Source organism: Nicotiana tabacum, chromosome 13 (assembly GCF_000715075.1).
Source record: "Nicotiana tabacum cultivar K326 chromosome 13, ASM71507v2, whole genome shotgun sequence".
NCBI classification, from domain to species: Eukaryota; Viridiplantae; Streptophyta; class Magnoliopsida; order Solanales; family Solanaceae; genus Nicotiana; species Nicotiana tabacum.
Genome location: NC_134092.1, coordinates 6448117 through 6469920, shown reverse-complemented (window position 1 = coordinate 6469920; position 21804 = coordinate 6448117). Strand labels below are relative to the sequence as shown.

The 21804-nt window shown below is 39.1% G+C and overlaps 1 protein-coding gene across 1 annotated transcript; it reads left to right on the top strand.

The window, feature by feature from the left end:
• Positions 1-541: 541 nt before the first annotated feature.
• On the top strand, positions 542-3013 carry LOC107809744 (chalcone synthase 2). The gene is made up of 2 exons (XM_016634418.2): positions 542-875; positions 1728-3013. The coding sequence occupies exons 1-2, from the start codon at positions 698-700 to the stop codon at positions 2717-2719; spliced, it is 1170 nt and encodes a 389-aa protein (XP_016489904.2). The 5' UTR covers positions 542-697; the 3' UTR covers positions 2720-3013.
• Positions 3014-21804: the final 18791 nt, after the last annotated feature.

Below are 21804 nucleotides of genomic sequence, written 5' to 3'. Positions count from 1 at the left end.
CAATTAAAAAAGAAGGGCAGCCTGATGCACAAATATTCTGTGTCCACGCAGGGTCCGGGCAGGGGAGCATTTAGAGTATGCTCACTGAGTGCATCTGAACCCAATACTTTCGCCGAGAAGCATAAATTTATGTGTAAAAATTCATTAAAATTGCAAAAAATGTAGGTTAGAACCCATAACTTTAAAACTAAATCCTAAATCCGCCTCTGGGTTCGTGGAAAGGCCGTATCCTAAGGGGTGTGATATAGACAACCTATCCTAACGCTATAGCTCGAACCCGTGACCTATAAATCATATGAAAATAATTTTACTGCTACTCCAAAATTACACAATTAAAAACCTTAAAAATTAGATTTATCAAGTTCAAATTCTGAATGGCAAGAAGGCCACAAAAAGGAAATGAGAGTTGGAAAAATAAGGGAAAAAGAGAAAAATATCATATGCCAGACGGCTATAAAAAAAGTTGCTAAAGCACGTGAATACTAGCTACCAGTTTGTTAAGAAATTTCTTCTATAAATATCCAAAACCCATGCAATCTTAGTTCACTTCAACACACAAGCAATATTATTTTCTTTACTAGCAATATAACTTGTACAATAGTTGGTTTATTCACAAACTAGCCAGTCTCTACATATATACCAGACCATCAAAGGTCACCAAAAAGCTTAGTAAAAAACACCATTTTTTCCGGCGAAAATGGTCACCGTCGAGGAGGTTCGAAGGGCACAGCGTGCTAAGGGGCCGGCCACCATCATGGCCATTGGCACGGCCACTCCTTCGAACTGTGTTGATCAAAGCACCTATCCTGATTATTATTTTCGAGTCACTAATAGCGAACATATGACTGAGCTTAAGGAGAAATTTAAGCGCATGTGTAAGATATTATTTGTTTACGTTTTACTACTCATTTTATTTTTTAAGAGGTTAGGTTATATATAATTCTTTATACTGACGTCTATATATAACTTAAACTTTTCTTTTTTATTAGTCTCATATATAATTGTAGTTTTGATAGTTACAGGTGCTTCTAGATTATAAATAAGATATCTACGTATACCAAAACTTTGTTCTTAATTCTTTTTTCTTTTCTTTTCTTTTCTTTTTTGCCGCTGATAAATGATTACTTGTTGAGTATTTTCCTAAATTGTGTTCCATGTGATATGCTTTCTTGTGATACTGACTAAATCCAACATTACATCCCTTAATATAATAATGTTGCTGTTACAAATAATAATCTTCCTTAATATTGGACTAAGACAATTTTGAATTAATACTCAACTTGGTTGACTTCTTTTTAATCTGAATGTTTTTATTTGATATTTCTTTTCTATTTAATTAACAGGCTGTTGCAACATCAAATTGAAAAAAAAAAACTTAAAATCTTTTCGGCAATGAGCTGATTAATATGTTTCTGAATGGTAACAAAAAAAATTATTTTTTAATTTTTTTTTTCGTAAGTTTCAAATGAGACAAGATTTAAAGGAAACTGAGCTTTTCTTTTAGTTCTTTGTTGATTTTCATTGGTAGGATTAGTTACCATAATTAACTTTTTGACTTTTGATTTCAGTGTGATTTGTTCATTTAATATTTTTTAAGTTTAGGCAATACGCTCACATATTATTATTATTATTATTATTATTATTATTATTATTATTATTATTATTATTATTATTATTATTATTATTATTATTATTGGTGTTGTTGTTAAGTTTTTCATGTAATGCAGGTGACAAATCAATGATTAAGAAAAGGTACATGCACTTAACAGAGGAAATTCTAAAAGAGAATCCCAATATTTGTGAATACATGGCTCCATCTCTTGATGCTAGGCAAGATATAGTTGTGGTTGAAATACCAAAATTGGGCAAAGAAGCAGCCCAAAAGGCCATCAAAGAATGGGGCCAGCCCAAGTCCAAAATTACCCATTTGGTCTTTTGCACCACTAGTGGAGTGGACATGCCGGGGGCCGACTACCAGCTGACTAAGCTTCTCGGTCTTCGGCCCTCGGTCAAGCGACTCATGATGTACCAACAAGGTTGCTTTGCTGGCGGCACTGTTCTCCGATTGGCTAAGGACTTAGCCGAAAACAACAAGGGCGCTCGAGTCCTTGTTGTTTGCTCAGAGATCACTGCAGTCACGTTTCGTGGCCCAAGTGACACTCATTTGGATAGTATGGTCGGGCAAGCCCTTTTCGGTGATGGGGCAGCCGCAATCATTATAGGTTCTGATCCAGTTCCAAGGGTCGAGAGGCCCTTGTTCGAGCTTGTCTCTGCAGCCCAAACCCTACTCCCGGATAGCGATGGTGCTATCGACGGTCACCTACGTGAAGTTGGGCTAACATTTCACTTACTCAAAGATGTTCCTGGATTGATCTCCAAGAACATTGAGAAAAGCCTAATGGAAGCATTCCAACCATTGGGCCTTTCGGATTGGAACTCGATTTTTTGGATTGCTCACCCAGGTGGGCCTGCTATTTTGGACCAAGTTGAACTAACATTGGGCCTAAAGCCCGAAAAACTTCGGGCTACAAGACAAGTATTGAGTGACTATGGAAATATGTCTAGTGCTTGTGTTTTGTTTATTTTGGATGAAATGAGAAAGACCTCAGCAAAAGAAGGGTTTGGTACAACTGGAGAAGGCCTTGATTGGGGTGTACTCTTTGGATTTGGGCCTGGGCTAACAGTTGAGACTGTTGTGCTTCATAGTGTCTCTGCTTAAGGGTCGATTGGTTACCAATTTCAATATAAATTTGAGATTATATTTACACCGTATTTGGTTAGGTAAAATCTTTATATTATCTATCCCATATAAAATGTGGGATTATAATCGCGTGTGTCGGTACTGGCTTATATTGTGGGGTGATGAAAGTATTGAATTGATTTTCTATGTAACCTCAAATTTCTTTAATTTCCTCAATTATGTAGTATTTGCTATGTTTTCAATTGCACTTATGCAAATAATATTATTTGTAATGCAAATTACTCATAAAGAAGTCTCTTTTTCCCTCTCTTCTTTCCATCTCTAGATTATAATTTAATTCTATTTTTTGTTAATTATAAATATTTTATTACCAAGTAAACATTATGTACAAGTAAAATAAATTATAATTTATTTCTGTTGTATTTGAAGTTTTTGATAGCATCTTGAGAATGCCATTATATACCGTGGTTTTATATAATGCACAATTCATTAGAGATGTTAAATATACAATATAAACTGAAGGTAGATTAGTAATATAAGAGTTTAAAAAAACTTTATAAAGTTATAGTTAAAACTTTAGTTTTCTATTCTTATGTAACATGCAACTTAAACACAATTATTTTCAGAATACATTTTTATAAACAAGGCCACCCGAACACAAATTTTACAGTAAACATTTTCTAAAAATATGCTAAAAGTTCCTCTAAAGCATTTCCGAAAAAAGTGTCAATGCTATCTATGTAATTTGTGACGTTTGATATTTAGTGTGCGTTTGGACATAAGAATTGTAAAATTCCGGAAAGAGTGAGAAAAAAAATTGAAGTGAAAATGGTATTTGAAAATTAGAGTTGTATTTGGATATGAATACAATTAGAGTTGTTTTTAAATTTTGTGAGTAATTTGAAGTGAAAATTTTGAAAAATAGATTTTTGGAGTTTTTTAAATTTCCGAAAAATTTCGAAATTCAACTTCAAGTGAAATTTAAAATTTTCATGAACAAGTACCGATTTTTTTTTTTGAAAAAAAGTAAAAAATTTCTTATGGCCATACTGACCATTAATTTTATGTGTTCTTTTTTCTTGACTTAATTTTCACCATTTAAATCGAAGTGTCAAGGTCGGCATTTAGTGGGATAAAATTTATAAATAGCTATTTTTCCGTTCTCGTAATTAAAAAATAGTTATTATCATAGAGTTTAACATGTGAAATTTAAAACTCCACTTATATATATAAGAGTTAGGGGTGGTTCTCAACAAGCCATGTCGTCTTAATTGTTCAATGGCCCAGGCTCTCTGTCTCTATAGCTCTAGTCACGTTACGTTGTTTGTTAAGTTTAGCATGTTTTTCTTAAATGAAGTGAATGATATTATTTGTATTGACAACTGTTATAAGCAGGGACACGCTAGATATCTTTCTAGTTGTGATTGGTATAATTAATATCACAACATCTGCACCGTAAGACTTATGTTCTTTCCCTTAACCAAAGGATTCGGGTGTAATATTGGCATGTGATATTGACCACCAAAGGATGTCGTGTAGCGAATGAGGCTGCTCTTCCCTTAACTAAAGGTCTTGGGTTCGAGTCTTGGGTATGATAAAATTCTTATATATGTAAAGAAACTCATTTAATGCTACTTACCAAAAATTAAAATCTTAAACTTGTACTAAATTATAAGAAAATATTTTTGGAATTTTTTTTTGATTTGAACAAAAATAAAAATAGTAGTACTGAATAACAAAAGCTCAAAGATTCCAACAACTATGTGACTATTTTTTGACTTTTGATTTTGTAAAAAGTATAATAAATTAGAAGTAACTAGACAAAAATATTTTTTAATTAAAATAAAGAAAAATATTTTTGTAATTTTTAACTTTTAAGATAAAATAAGCAAAAAGAGTCAAAACTAGTTAAAATAGCAAATTAGACATAAAACCGACATCTAAGCACTAAAGAGGTAGTATAAAATTTTAGAAAGGGTCAAAAATTACATGTCTACACCATGTAAGCATCTTCCTTAAAATTTCTTTCACACCAAGCCCAACGGTCTAGATGTGTTTAAGCTATTATTATCTTAGACTTCTTACTTCCGCGTTCAATTCTTTTTCTCTCCAAATCAAACTCATAACATGGAGTTGTATCCAAAACTTTGAATATTGAATAAGTCGCTCTCGAGCAAAAGTCGAATCCTTAGACCATTTTACAATTCACAAATTCTCAACATTCAAAAATTTGACTAACTCTCGGAACTCTTTTTTTTTTAAAATTTTGGCACACGTTTTTTTTCAAAAACAAAGTTATCCGAAAATTTAAAACAAGTAAAATCTCAACTATCACCAATGCGCATAACATTTCATGCACTCAAGGTCACTCTCAATCGCCAATATATTGTTATAAACTTCCAAATCAACTTTGTCGTCCAACAGAGGAGGATACACACGACCTAGCTATTTTCAAAAGGGACACCCTAAGAATAAACTCGATTCAGCTTAACACACGAATGAAGAATAAAAGAAGGAAAAATATCCTAAATACTTAGTAGCCTCAATATCATAAGTATGGGCGCCTACATACCCATGAACAAGACTCTACTAAACACTGCTCCATGACTCGAGACTTAAAGCCTAGGCTCTAATACCAATTTTGTCACATCCCAAACTATCCCTCAAACGTGATTGGCACCCAGCGCACACCACCCGCCAGGCAAATTATACTTTCTTAGCTTAGCCATTAATTTGCAGCATTTAATTAATTAAATGAGTATCGAAATAATCTTATCTTATAATTAATTATGAACAATTAATATCTTGAAATATTAAATTGAAAACTCTGCCCCAAATCTCACACTAGACCATGGAGCATCTAAGAGAATTACAAAAGACATCATATAAATAAATGATAAAGACTCTTTTGGTAGCCTCCACGAACAATGCGACGGCTCACCTCAATAACTGAATCAACTCTCGTGAAATTGTCAGCTACTAGCTTTGTCCTCACCAATAGTATCTGCATAGATATTGTCACGACCTAAATTTCACATGTCGTGATGGCACCTATCGCAATACTAGGTAAGCCGATAGTCACCAAAAACAACACATCTTTAAACTTGGAAAAAAACATAGTAATATAAGTTCAAGAGAAAAATCTCATAAATACTGGTAAGAAAATACCGTGACTCAGTACAATATTTCCCAAAAATCTGGGTGTCACTGAGTACCTGAGCATCTATACAATAACATGGTCTGAAACACTCTCTAGGAAGATAGAACAGTATAAATGAAACTAAAGAAAAACGAGAAGAGTCAAGGTCTGCGGACGCCAAGCAGCTACCTCGATAAGTCTCCGAACTGAATAAGCTCCAACACTAGCAACCTCCGTGTACGAAAATACCTGAATCTGCAAATGAAGTGCAGAGTATAGTATGAGTACAACCAACTCAATATGTATCGTAAATAAATATGGCAAGTTAGGAGAAGCATAAATTATTAATGAAACTAGATATCACCTGTGTAGTCCCATCTTTTAAACCGGCATAGAACAATATTGAAAACTAACTCATCAAGATTCGTGAGAAAACATCTGTGTGTGCATGTGTACAGTTACTCAAGTACTCTGCTCCGACAATATCATGGCATGTATAGGTGATAAGCAGTTAAATCAGACAAATGATCAAGGAAATGCAAAATCCAACACAACACTGGCCAGATTCTCTCAACTTTCCATATCTGTTCCAACCCACTGATAAGTATTCTCAATAATCACGTGTACACCATCAAGAGAGAAACATTAGAGGGTGACCCTAGAGGGATGGATCCGTATCCACACGATACACAGATAACTCACCTCTATACGGGCAACTCACGTGCTAATAATAGAACCTGCACGGACAACTCACGTGCTAATAATGTCAATATATGGATCCAAATGAATAACTCACTTGCTGCACGGACAACTCACGTGCCAATAACACAATCCGCCTAGCATGGTCACTGGCCTTCGGTCCAAACATATCATACATGAGAAATTGAACAAGTATACATGTATGTGAATGAACTAAGATTCTCATACTCCTCGACTGGTATAAATGACATGCTAAAGTGTAGGCATGTGCAAAGTATGCTATCATAGCTCAAATCGGCAATTTTATCACTGAAAAGCATTTATCAAGTTCATTCAGGGATTAAACCTCTATGTGGCCTCAAACACGGCTCAAATAATTCACACAAAAAATGTTACAAATATGAGGAACATCATAGCTTAAGGCTTAACAGTCAATTCTCGGCTCATAAGAGCCCGAGCATAACCCGAACATAAATAAGTGACCTCAGTGCCCGCACATGAGTTCATCCCCACGCATGTGTGCACCCAAAAGCACATAGCTATCATAATAATCAGGCAACTAGTGCCTCAACTAAGTTTAAATAATATACTTATCTCAAGCAAATCAAGTCACTCCGCTAGTAAGCCCTTCCCACGCGTATCGACCTCCGAAAGGCTCGAATCTAGCCAAAATAACGTAGTACTATCAATAAAAGCTATAGGAATTGATTCTAATTAATAAAACTATGAACTTTAACTAAGGTCAAAAAGTCAACCCCATGCCCACGTCTCGGAATCCAATAAAAGTTAAAATCCGAACACTTATTCAATCATGAGTCCAATCATACCAAAATTATTCAAATTCGACACCAAAACGCCACTTAAATCCCCAATTCTAACTCTCCAATCCCTAGCCAAAAACTCATAAAATTTCACCTTAAAAACACATCAACTAGGTGGGAAATTCGTTAGGGTAATCAATATAATTAGATAAAAATGACCAAAAGTGGTTTACCTTAAGAAATCTCGCGAAACCCCTCTCAAAGATTGCCTCCAACCGAGCTTGCAAAGTCCAAAAATGATAAAAATCTCTGAACCCTTTAATTTTAAATACTGTCCAAGCATCCCGCACCTGCAAAGCCTGGGCTCGCACATGTGCTCCCGCTTTTGGGGAGAAAACTACGCTTATGCGAAGCCCACTAAACACCCGACCTCACACACCTGCGGTCCCAGCTTCGCACTTGCGGGACCGCATCTGCGAACAACCCCTCGCTTCTGCGACTCCACAGCCTCTTGCCCACTTCCGCTTCTGCGGTCGATCATGCGCAGATGCGCATCCGCATGTGCGAAATTCCTTCCACATCTACGATCCCCAGTAGCCTTCTTCCTCTTCGCAGCTTCATAATCCTAGCCGCTTTTGCGGCTCCGCACCTGCGGCTAATCCCTTCGTAGGTGCGATGACACCAGACCCGAAGCACCTCAACATAACACTTAAGCCAAAATTTGATCCGTTAACCATCCTAAATCCATCCTAGGCCCCTGGGATCTTAACTAAATATACCAACAAGTACCAAAAACACGATATAAACTTAGTCGAGGCCTAAAATCACATCAAATAACATCAAAAACATGAATCGACCCCAATTCAAGCCTAATGAAAACTAATGAGTTCCAACTTCTACAATCGATGCCGAAACCTATCAAATCAACTCCGATTAATCTCAAATTTTGCACACTAGTCATAAATGACACAACAGACCTATTCCAACTTCCAAAACCAAATTTCGAGCCCGGTAACCACAAAGTCGACTCTCGGTCAAACTTCTCAACTCTCTAAACTTCTAATTTTCAACTTTCACCATTTCAAGCCAAAGTCACCTACTGACCTCCAAATCAATATTCGGATACACTCCTAAGTCCAAAATTATCATATGGAGCTATCAGAACCATCAAAACTCCATTCCGGAGCCATTTACATATAAGTCAACATCCGACCAACTCTTTCAACTTAGGCTTCCAACCTTGGGACTAAGCGTCCCAATTCATTCCGAAACATCCCTGGTACCAAATCAAATACTCTGACAAGTCACATAACAACAATTGAGAATAGAATAAGTAGTAAATAGGTGAACGAGGCTACAACACTCAAAATAATCGGCCGGGTCATTACATCATCCCCCTCTTAAACAAACGTTTGTCCTCCAACGGGTCTAGAATCATATATGGAGTCTCAAATAGGCGTGGAAATCTATTTCGCATCTCCCGATCGGTCTCCAAAGTAGCCTCCTCGACTGGATGGCTTCTTCACTGAACCTTCACTGAAGTTATATTGTTTGACCTCAACTTTCGAACCCGCCGATCTAAAATGGCCACTGGCTCCACATCATAAGTCAAATCACCATCTAACTGAACCGTGGTGAAGTCCAAAACATGAGACGTATCGCCAACATTCTTCCGGAGCATGGACACATGAAACACTGGATAAACACTCGACAAACTAGGCGGCAATGCAAGCTTGTAAGCCACCTCTCCAATCATCTCAAGCACCTCAAAAGGCCCAATATACCGAAGGCTCAACTTTCCCTTTTCCCGAACCTTGTAACACCATTCATGGGTGAAACTCTGAGTAATACCTTTTCCCCCACCATGTAAGCAACATCACGAACCTTCTGATCGGCGTAACTCTTCTATCTAGACTGCGCCGTACGAAGTCGATCCTGAATCAACTTAACATTGTCCAAAGCATCCCGAACCAAGTCTGTACCCAATAGCCTAGCCTCACCCGGCTCCAACTAACCCACCGGAGACCGACACCGTCTCCCATACAAAGCCTTATATGGAGCCATCTGAATGCTCGATTGGAAGTTTTTGTTGTAGGCAAACTCCGTAAGCAGCATAAACTGATCCCAAGAACCCCCGAAATCCATGAAACAAGCGCGTAGCATATCCTCCAATATCTGAATAGTGCGCTCGGACTGTCTGTCTATTTGAGGGTGGAATACTGTGATCAACTCAACCCGTGTGCCTAACTCACGATGCACTACTCTCCAAACCTGCGAAGTAATCTGTGTGCCTCGATCTGAAATGATGGACACCGGCACACCGTGAAGACGAACAATATCGCAGATGTAGATCTCATCCAACCGCTCCGAAGAATAAGTAGTCCCAACTGGAATGAAATGCACGAAATTGGTCAACCAATCCACAATCATCCAAATAGCATCAAACTTCCTCGAAGTACGTGGGAGCCCAACTACAAAATCCATGGTGATACGCTCCCATTTCCACTTCGAAATCTCAAGACTTTGAAGCAATCCGCCCTGTCTTTGTTGCTCGTACTTCACCTACTAACAATTTAGGCACCGAGCTACAAACCCTACTATATCTTTCTTCATCCTCCTACACCAATAGTGCTGCCTAAATGATAACGTCCACATCCACTACTAAAGAGTAAATGGACAAGGTCGCATGCAATATAATTTACCTAACTATGAGTCGGGGTCGAATCCCACAGAGAACAATATGTAGGCGATTAGGAATGTAAGAGAATTATCACTTATTATGCAGTGCCAAACACTTAGAATGATTATTGAAAAAATATTATAGCTAAATGCAAAAACATAAACTAACCTAGAAAGCAAGTAAAATGATCAATGGCTACAAGCATGGATGCATCGGGATTTACACTCAAGTAACGATCCAATATATTTCACAATTTTATAAATATTAATGAGTTTATTATTTATTAGCCTCGGATAATAATTATATATTAGCTTCTCTCGAATGAAATTTTGGAACTATTGCATTAATGGGATAAGTATAAAATGATTCAATGTATAGCATGTATCCCGTCCACCATTAAACTATTTATTTAGCCCTCAACTCTGTGCCTCTCAAAAGAAGACTACTTTTCAGCATTAGATAGGAACTTTTTACTCTCTAAAAAAAAAGGTTATGAATTTATGTTCTATACTCCAATAAAATTTATTTCAAAATTAATAATAAATTTTCCTATGAAAAATATTAAATGTAATAACATGATGAAATATTAATTAACCTGCTCTAAAAGCTTAAATTATAGTAACAATGTAATAGACATGTGAAAAAAAAGAAACGACATAAAATAGTGCTGAGAAGACTTTAGAGTCTTTGAGTGGAATAAATAATTACAAAGTGACAAATAAAAAGGAATCATCTAATCAAGCCATATGACAATGGGGCAAACTAACTTAAATCTGAAAAATTTACACAATTCTAGCTATATAGATACTTTGTATTATACTAATATCTAATAAGAGGGGATAAGAACGCAGGATGTCCAGAAGCTTTCAAAACCAAAACATACTAATCTCTTTTTGGTAAACGTGAATGATCTATGGTTAATAATAGTGGGCAATGGTCAAAGTGTTTGCGTGAAGGATGTTGAATATGTATTTCAGAAAAATCTGGATCTTATTATATGTAGCCATGAAGCGATTTAATCAAAGGCGAAACTAGAATTTTGAATTTATATTTTCTGGATTCTAATAAATTATTTATATATATTAAATAAATTTTAATGCAAATCCATGGTCAGGGACAGAGCTATTGGGTTCTCCCGAACCCATAAGTAGGCTTGTGTGTCCGACCCGGAGGCAGAGGTAGGGAATCATTTATGGGTTTGGCTGAACCCAATAACTTTTGCTTAGATCTTGTATTTGTATTAGTAATTTATTAAAAATATATAAATAATTAATGGGAACCCACTAACTGAGACACTCTATAAGTCTAATTTCATCGGTAACAAAATAGGATAAATCATGCGCCACATCAAATATTTATACTGTATTTTACCATTCATAGATATACTTTTAAGAAATTATCATTCATAGTTATTTTTGAATTTTATAGAAAATCCACATGCGGTACTGAAAGAAGAGACCATTTGTTTTGGACTGAAACAACAGAGCTACAAGCTCTTGTAGCTCAGTTGGTTAGAGCACCCGCTTAGTAAACAGATGTCTTGAGTTCGACTCTAAACGAGAATATTTATTTTTTTTGTATTTGTGTATTTCGCCTTGGTTATATTCGTTATGCGAACGAATACGGTCGTTACGAGTTGTATCTGTATTTCACCTTGGTTAATTACGATACAGGTTTTATCTGTATTTCACCTTGGTTGAATTCAATAGATTCAAGTTGTATATGTATTTTGCCTTGATTGTATTCGTTGCGCGAACGAATACGGTTGTTACGAGTTGTATCTGTATTTCACCTTGGTTAATTACGATACAGGTTTTATCTGTATTTTTCCTTGGTTGAATACAATAGATACAAGTTGTATATGTATTTTGCCTTGATTGTATTCGTTGCACGAATAAATTCTCGATGCACGTATGAATACAAGTGATAGAAGTTGGTAACAATTAAACATTATTAGGCAAACTATAGTTACGTAAGATAATTACGCTCTAAATTATTGTATTTTTTGAAAATTCCTCAATTTTAAATCTTAGCTCCGCTTCTGATTCTCTCATGGGTCTAAATTTTTTACTCCCTCCGCCAGTTTTACCTATCTATGTTTAACTAAGCACCTCTTAAGATGCAAATAATAAAATTATATTTTTACTATATCACCCCTAATTATAACTCTTGGAAAACTAATTGAAACTACTATTGTCACGGCCTCATTTTTCCTCCGTAAGATGTCATGATGGCACCTAGTCTCTAAGACTATGTAAGCCTAACCAGCATGCATAATATAACTGAAATAACAAATAAACTCTCAAATACTCAACAATTTTAATAAAGAAAACTCCTCAACTCAGCATATGCAATTTTTTCCAAAACCTGGTGATATCGAGTCACAAGCTCTACAACTGGCGAACTTGCCGGGCTAGAATTGCCATCGGCTCCTCCTCGTAAGTTAAATCCTTGTCCCACTGGACAGAGCTGAAATCTAACACATGGGACAGATCATTGTGATACTTTCAAAGCATGGACACATGGAATACCGGATGAACAGTTGCTAAACTAGGTGGTATCGCAAGCCTGTAAGCAACCTCTCCCACTCTATCTAGAATCTTAAAAGGTCCGATATACCTAGGGCTCAACTTTCCCTTCTTTCCAAAACCTCATTACACCCTTCATGGGTGATACCCGAAGTAACACCCTCTCTCCGACCATGAATGCAATTTCACGAACTCTACGGTCAGCATAACTCTTCTGCCTGGACTGAGCTGTGCGAAGTCGACCCTAAATAATCTTGACCTTATCCAAGGAATCCTATACAAAGTCTGTGCCCAACAACCGAGCCTCTCTAGGCTCAAATCACCCAACTGGCGACCGATACCGCCTACCATATAATGCCTCATAGGGAGCCATCTGAATGCTCAACTGGTAGCTGTTGTTGTAGGCAAACTCTGCAAGGGCCAAGAGCTGATCCCACGATCCTCCGAAGTCTATAAAACAAGTGCGGAGCATATCCTCCAAGATCTGAATAGTACGCTCGGGCTGCCCGTCCGTATGAGGATGTAATGTTGTGCTCAACTCAACCCGCGTACCCAACTCACGCTGAACTGCCCTCCAAAAGTGTGAGGCGAACTGCGTATCTTAGTCAGATATAATAGATATGGGAACGCCGTGAAGACGGACAATCTCCCGGATGTAAATCTCTGCCAATCGCTCTGAGGAATAGGTAACTGCCACAGGAATGAAATGCGCTGACTTAGTCAGCCTGTCCACAATAACCGAAACTGCATCGAACTTCCTCTGAGTCCGTGGGAGTCCAACAACAAAATCCATAGTGATACGCTCCCACTTCCGCTCAGGAATATCTAATCTCTGAAGTAAACCACCAAGTCTCTGATGCTCACACTTTACCTGCTGGCAATTTAGGCACCGAGCTACATAGGCAAATATGTCTTTCTTCATTCACCTCCACAAATAATGCTGCCTCAAGTACTGATACATCTTGGCGGCACCCGGATGAATAGAATACCGGAAACTGTGAGACTTCTCAAGAATCAACTCACATTAGGCACACAAATACGACCCTGCATCCTCAAAACTCCATCATCTCTAACAGTAAACTGCTTGGCACCACCGTGCCGCACTGTTTCTCTAAGGACATGTAAATGAGGATCGTCATTCTACCGATCTCTAATGCGCTCAAACAAAGAAGACCGAGTAATTGTACAAGCTTGAACACGGCAGGGCTCAGAAACATCTAACCTCATGAACTGGTTGGCCAAGTCCTGAACATCCAATGCAAATGATCTCTCACCAACTAGAATATATGCAAGGCTACCCATACTGACTGACTTTCTACTCAAAGCATTGGCCACCACATTGGCCTTCCCGGGATGATACAATATGGTGATATCATAGTCTTTCAATAGCTCCAGCCACCTCCTCTGCCTCAAATTGAGTTCCTTCTACTTGAACAAATACTGCAAGCTCCGATGATCAGTGAATACCTCACATGGCACACCGTAAAGATAGTGCCTCCAAATTTTCAGCGCATGAACAATGGCTGCCAGCTCTAGATCATGAACAGGGCAATTCTTCTCGTGAATCTTCAGCTGCCACGAAGCATATGCAATAACCTTGCCGCCCTGAATCAACACCGCATCCAGACTAATACGAGATACATCAGAATATACTGTATAAGATCCTGAACCTATGGGTAACACCAATACCGATGCCGTAGTCAAAGCTGTCTTGAGCTTCTGAAAGCTCGCTTCACACTCATCTGAACACCTGAACGGGGCACCCTTCTGGGTCAATCTGGTCAATGGGGCTGCTATGGATGAAAACCCCTCCACAAATCGATGGTAATAGCCCGACAAACCTAGGAAACTACGGATATCTATAGCTGATGTTGGTCTAGGCCAGTTCTGAACTGCCTCAATATTCTTAGGATCCACCTGAATACCCTCTGCTGATACAACGTGACCCAAGAAAGCAACTGAATTCCACCAAAACTCACATTTTGAGAACTTAGCATATAATTGGATGTCTTTCAGAGTCTGAAGAACGATCCGAAGGTGCTGCTCATGCTCCTTTCGACTGTGGGAGTAGATTAAGATATCATCAATAAACACAACCGCAAAGGAATCCAAGTAGGGTTTCAACACCCGGTTCATCAAATCCATGAATGCTGCTGGGGCATTTGTCAGCCCAAATGACATCACTAGAAACTCATAATGCCCATAGCGAGTCCGAAAAGCTGTCTTAGGAACATCGGATGCCCTAATCCTCAACTGATGGTAGCCAGATCTCAAATCAATCTTTGAAAATTCCTTGGCACCCTGAAGCTGATCAAATAAATCATCAACCCTCGGCAATGGATATTTGTTCTTGATGGTGACATTGTTCAATTGCCTATAATCTATACACATCCTCATCGATCCATCTTTCTTCTTCACAAACAATACAGGTGTACCCTAGGGAGAGACACTAGGTCTAATGAAGCCCTTATCAAGCAAATCTTGCAACTGCTCCTTCAATTCTTTCAACTCATGCGGGGCCATGCGATATGGCGGAATGGAAATAGGCTGAGTGCCCGGAGCCAAATCAATGTAAAAATCAATATCCCTGTCGGGTGGCATCCTTGGCAGGTCTGCAGAAAACACCTCTGGAAACTCACGAACAACCGGCACTGAATCCATGGAAGGAACCTCCGCACTAGAATCGCGGACATAAGCCAAATAAGCTAGACACCCCTTCTCGACCTTATGCCAAGCCTTCACTTAAGAGATAACCCTGCTGGCAGAATGGCCAAGATTCCCTCTCCACTCTAATCGAGGCAACCCCTGCAAGAATAAGGTCACCGTCTTGGCGTGACAATCTAATATAGCATGATAAGGTGATAGCTAATCCGTACCTAGCATGACATCAAAATCAACCATGTTGAGAAGTAGAAGATCTACACGAGTCTCAAGACTCCCAATGGTGATCACACATGAACTATAAACACGATATACAACAATAGCATCTCCCACTGTTATGGACAGATACACAGGAGCAGTCAAAGAATCACGGGGCACAACCAAATAGAAAGCAAAATAGGATGACACATAGGAGTAAGTAGATCCCAGATCAAATAGAATTGAAGCATCTCTACTGCAAACCGAAACAGTACCTGTGATAACAACGTCAGATGACTCAGCCTCAGGCCTGGCTGGGAAAGCATAACACCGGGGCTAGGCCCCACCACCCTAAACTACGTCCATAGGACAGCCTCTAGCTGGCTGGTCTCCACCTTTAACGGCCTAACCTCCACCTCTAACTGTCCGGCCCCTACCTCTGGCTGGCTGAGCAGGCGGTGCAGCAAATGGTGCTAGAACTATGGCACGAGAACTCTGATGCTGTGAGCTGCCCATTTCCCGAGGGCAAAATCTAGCAATGTGCCTCGGATCACCACAAGTATAACATAACCTCGGCTGTTGTGACTGCTGACCCTGAAACTGACCCTGTCGGCCTGAATAACCACCCTGATAACTCTAGAGTGGAGGTGCACTAATAGGAGCTGGTGGTGCACCGTAGGCTAGCTGGTCGGAATAATGCATATAAGGGCTACGACCACCTGAGGCACTATGGGATGCCTGGAGCGCTGAATGAAACGGCTTGGGAGGATGGCCTCTACCAAAAGTAATCCTGCCTCTAGATGAGGCACCGCTGACCTCACCGGAATGACAAGGTCTCTTGTCAGACCCCTAACCTCCCTGAGTAAGAACCATTTTGACTCGTCTGGCGACATTAGCAGCCGCCTGAAAAGAAATCTCACTCCCAGTCTCCTTAGCCATCTGCAATATGATAGGCTAAGCAAGTCCATCAATAAACCTCCTCAACCTCTCTCTCTAGGTGGGAAGCAGAAGAATAACATGACGGGCCAAATCCACAAAACGGGTCTCATACTGAGTAACAGTCATACTGCCCTGCTGAAGATTCTCAAACCAACGGCGATGCTTCTCTCTCAATGTGATAGGCAGAAACTTCTCTATGAAGAGCTGAGAGAATTGGTCCCAAGTAAGAGTAGGCAACCCAGCTGGTCTGGTCAACAAGTAATCTCTCCACCATTTCTTGGCGGAACCAATCATCTGAAATACAGCGAAATTGACCCCATTGGTCTCCACTATACCCATGTTTCGTAGAACCTCGTGGCAGCTGTCAAGATACTCCTGGGGATCCTATGAAGGAGCACCACTGAAGTGAATAGGAAAGAGCTTGGTAAACCTGTCCAACATCCATAAAGCCTCAGAAGACATAGCTGGCCCATCTTCGAGCTGTACCGCAATAACTGGGTGAACTAATCCAACTGGTTGAGCTGCTGGAGCCTGATATTGGGGAGCTATCTACTCCAGAGTGGAGTGGTGGGAGTCTGGGCTTCTCATCCAGCTTGAGAGACTACTGGTGACATGGAAATTGCGCCAGTCTGGGCCACAATCTCCATAAGGCCCACCAAACAGACCAAAGGGTCCTGAAGTACTGGGGTGTCAATGAACCCCTCCGAAACCTGAGGTGGTCCGACGGGAACAGTCTGGGCTGGAACCTCCTCATCAAGCTCTATCTGAGGCTCCACTGTTGGGATTGCTGCTTGGGCCCTAGGCTGAGCCCTACCCCTGCCTCGGCCTTGACCTCTGCCCCGCGTAGGAGCTATCACTGGAGGCTCTGGCTGCTGCTCAGCTGAGGAAGCGGTACGTGTTCTCGCCATCTGCGAGAGAATAAGAGTAGAAGAGTTCAATCAGTATTGAGAAAACAAAATCGCATGACAGAGAAGAATAGAAGTGAAACTTGTTCCTAAACTTCATACCCTCTGGAAGATAAGTACAGACGTCTCGGTACCAATCCTTCAAAATCTACTAAGCTTGCTCGTGAATCGTGAGACCTAGGAAATCTAGTGCTCTGATACAACCCGTCACGACCAAAACTTTCCCACTGACGGGACCGTGATGGCGCCTAACATTTCACTAGCTAGGCAAGCAAACATTAGAAAATCGTTAAACCAGTTCCTTATTTACATTAAAAAAATAACAATAATTAACAAAGATGAAATATAATAAGCACAGAATATTATAAAAATGTATTAATTACTACCACCCGGATCTGGAGTCACAATTCACGAGCATTCTAGAATTTACTACAACAAATAGTCTGAAAGAAATACAACTGTCTAAATGAAAGAAACAGTAAAATAGAAAAGATAGATGGGGACTTTAAAGTCTGTGAACGCCGATAGATCTACATTGAGTCTCCGGACAGCTGACCAATAGCAAAATCTCGATCAACCCGAGCCGGTATCAAAATCTGCACAGAAAGTACAAAGAGCAGTATCAGTACAACCAACCCCATGTACTGGTAAGTGACGAGCCTAACCTCGACGAAGTAGTGACAAGGCTAAGGCAAGGTACCTACAAATCAACCTGCACAATTTAACAGTGTATATACAAATAACAGAAATGAAGAACTAAACAGGAAACATCGGGAGGGGAACATGCTGAGGGGATTAAGAGATAAAGAAATACAAGAATGATAACCGGAGCAGTCAACATACCAAGAATCAACAAGATGTGTGTATACAGTAAAGGAAAAACGCATGGCATCACCCTTCATGCTTTTACTCTCAATCTCACCATAAAATTAATAGAAACAGCACGGCATCACCCTTCGTGCATTAACTCTCATATCATGGCACGGCATCACCCTTCGTGCATTAATACTCACAATATGGCAGGCATCACCCTTCGTACATTAACACTCATAATATGGCACGGAATCACCCTTCGTGCATTAACACTCACAATATGACACGGCATCACTCTTCGTGCATTAATACTCATAATATGGCAAGGCATCACCCTTCGTGCATTAACACTCTCCCTTACCATAATGCAATGCATAAATAACAACAGGGAGATAGAATAACAAGTACAAACCTTACTTCAACATTAGGTTCCATAATATCAATCTAAACTTGAAATAAAAACTCAATTATCACCAGAAAGTCCGTATACATAATAAGAACGATAAATTGAACAACACTAGTATAACACGTAGCAATTAGGCATAGGAATGAGACAATATAAGAAAAATAGAGAAACATGGAAAACAGGTAAATTGACGGTGCATAAGTACTCGTCACCTCACATATACGCCGCTCACATGAATTTTACTTAGCAAGTAATCTAAAGTTCCTATTTCCCTAAAGCCAGAGTTAGACACAACACTTACCTCGCTCTGAAGGCCACTTAATTCTCAATCACAGCTTTTCCTTTAGAATTCACCTCCAAACCACTCGTATATATTAAAAAATAACTCAATAATATCAAATATTGCTAAAGAAATCAATTATATTGCATAAATTAAATTTTCCAAATTTTCCTCCAAAAAGTCAAAAATTCGACCTCGGGCCCGCTTGGTCGAAACTCGAGGTTCGAACCAAAATTCTTTTACTCATTCACCCCCGAGCACGAATATGTAATTAGTTTTGGAATCCGACCTCAAATTAAGGTCTAAATCCCCAAATCCCCGAAATCCCTAGTTTCTACCCTAACCCCTAATTCTACCATGAAAACTCTAGATTTTAGGTTGAAAATTCAAGAAATGTAATGGGTAATTGAAAGAAAATGGTTTAGAATCACTTACCAATTATTTGGGGAAGAAATGACTCTTGAAAAATCACCTCTCACCGTTTGGTTCTTGAGAAAAATGAGTATTTTTGCTAAAATCCTGTTTTTGGGTTCTGTTATGTGCTGGGCGACAGTGTTCATCGCGTTCGCGAGAGCACTGTCGCGTTCGCAAAAGTGTATGGGCTGCCAAGCCTTCACGTTCACGAGACAGTGCTCACGTTCGTGTAGGCTACCCTTCCCTGGTCTTCGCATTCACGAGTCATTGTTCGCGTTCGCGATGAAGAAAAAACTGTCAGCCCCTCCCCAGTGCCTAACACTACGCGTTTGTGATGGGCTTGTCGCGTTCGCGAAGGTTAACTTCCCCATCGCTTTGCGTTCGCAACCAAGCCTTCGCGTTCGCGAAGAAGAAATTCTCGGCTGCCCAGTTTACTCTTTGCGTTCGCAAGAGTACCTTCGCGAACACGAAGAAGGACATGCCAGAACACAAACTCTGCAGAAAAACCAGATTTCCAAAGTCCAAAACATCCAGTGGCCTATCCGAAACTCACCTGAGCCCTCGGGGCTCCAAACCAAACATGCACAAAAGTCAAAAAACATTATACAAACTTGCTCGCACAATCAAATCGCCAAAATAACACCTAGAACTACAAATTTAGCACCAAATCAAATAAAATTCTCAAGAACGCTTTAAAATTTCTATTTTTTCAACTGGACGTCCGAATCACGTCAAATCAACTCTATTTCTCACCAAATATCACAAACAAGTCTTAAATATCATAATGAATCTGTACCGGGCTCCATAACCAGAATACGGACCCGGCACTAACAATGCCAAACATCAATCAATTCTTAAAAATAATTAATTTTCAAACTTTTAATTTTCATAAATAATTCATAACTTGAGCTAGGGACCTCCGAATTCAATTCTGGGCATACGCCCAGGTCCCATAATTTGATACGGACCCACCGGGACTGTCAACATACGGATCCTGGCCCGTTTACCAAAAATATTGACCGAAGTCAACTAAAATTAACTTTTAAGGTATAAATTCTTTCTTTCATCAATTTTTAACATAAAAGCTTTCCCGAAACATGCCTGGACTGTGCACGCAAATCGAGGAGGGTAAAAATGAGATTTTTAAGGCTTAAGAGCGCAAATTTGAGTTCTAAAACATAAGATGAACTTTTGGGTCATCACACTGTATCTAACAAAATAAGGAAGATATAGAAGTAGATAGAGGGTGACTCTGAGGCCTGCGGACGTCGACAGGTGTACCTTGAAGTCTCCAAGTACGAACTCAACTCACTGGTCCCTGGACTGGTAGGGGATACCTAGATCTGCATAAAAGGATGTGCAGAAGCGTAACATGAGTATACCACAACGGTACCCAATAAGTGCCAAGCCTAACCTCGATAGAGTAGTGACAAGGTCAGGTCAAGGCCCCACTAGAATAAATAAGAGACAGAACGAGTAATTTAATAGTGCAATAATATTGACTATGGAAATTAAATGAGTAAGGAATATACCAAAATTTACCATATAGAACTAAGGCAAATAATGTATCACGGAAGAAAACAAGGAATTTTATGCCGAGGAAACAAAACAACCAAACACCAGTGAAGTAATAGAGAAATACCACAAGAGTCACTATCGAGGTACCTCCTCGTAGTCTCAAATCACAAGGATAATTCACAATATTTCCTTATATCACCGCGGGAGCCTTGCATTTAGTTTTGAAAAATCATTTTTCCGAAATACCTTCCCGGATTGCAGCCCACATTATCACACCGCGTGAAACGACTTGACTTGTCGTTTCAAGAATTAATGCTTTGTTCAGCGACTTAAGGTCCCGAGAATTTTCGTAATGTGTATTATGACTTGCGTGTGAGGTCGAGATTGGTTTTCGCATGATTCATGATTAAATTGAAAGAAAAATTCTTATTTTTGAAGCTTAAATTAAAAGAAGTTGACCGGAGTTTGACCTTTGAGCAAACGACTTCAGACTGGAATTTTTATGGTTTCAATAGCTTCATATGGTGATTTGGACTTAGCCGTATGTTCGGATTTAGATTTAAAAGTCTGTAGGGCAATTCAACGTATTTTGACAAAAATTAGAAAAGCTAGAGATTTGAAATATTTATAAGTTTGACCGAAGGTTGACTTGATTGATATAGGGTTCGAATTTCATTTTAAGGAATTGGAACAGTTGCATTATGTCAATTATGAGTCGTGTGCAAAATTTGAAGTCATTCCGGATTTATTTGATATGTTTCGGTACAAGATATAGATTTTGCAAAATTGAAAATTCATAAGTCTGACCGCTGGTGCAACAAATCTATCCGAATGTGCAAAACTGGGCAGAAATAAAAGGATCGAATTTGATCATTTCTCCATTTTTGTTTTGGAGTTTTGGAGCTTGGTTTTGGGCGATTTTGGAAGAGTTGGGTAAGTGTTCTATATCCGAAAGTGATTATATTTTATAAATCCATGGTTATATTCATCAATTTCGAATTTAATTGAAGAAATTGAGAAAATGTTTGAAAACGTCTGAAAATGTAAAATGAAGATTTGGAGGTCGAGTTGTTGTCGGAATTTGTTAATTTTGATATGGTTAAACTCGTATCACAATGGGTGTTCGGGTTTTGTAAATTTTATCGGATTCCGAGGTGCGGGC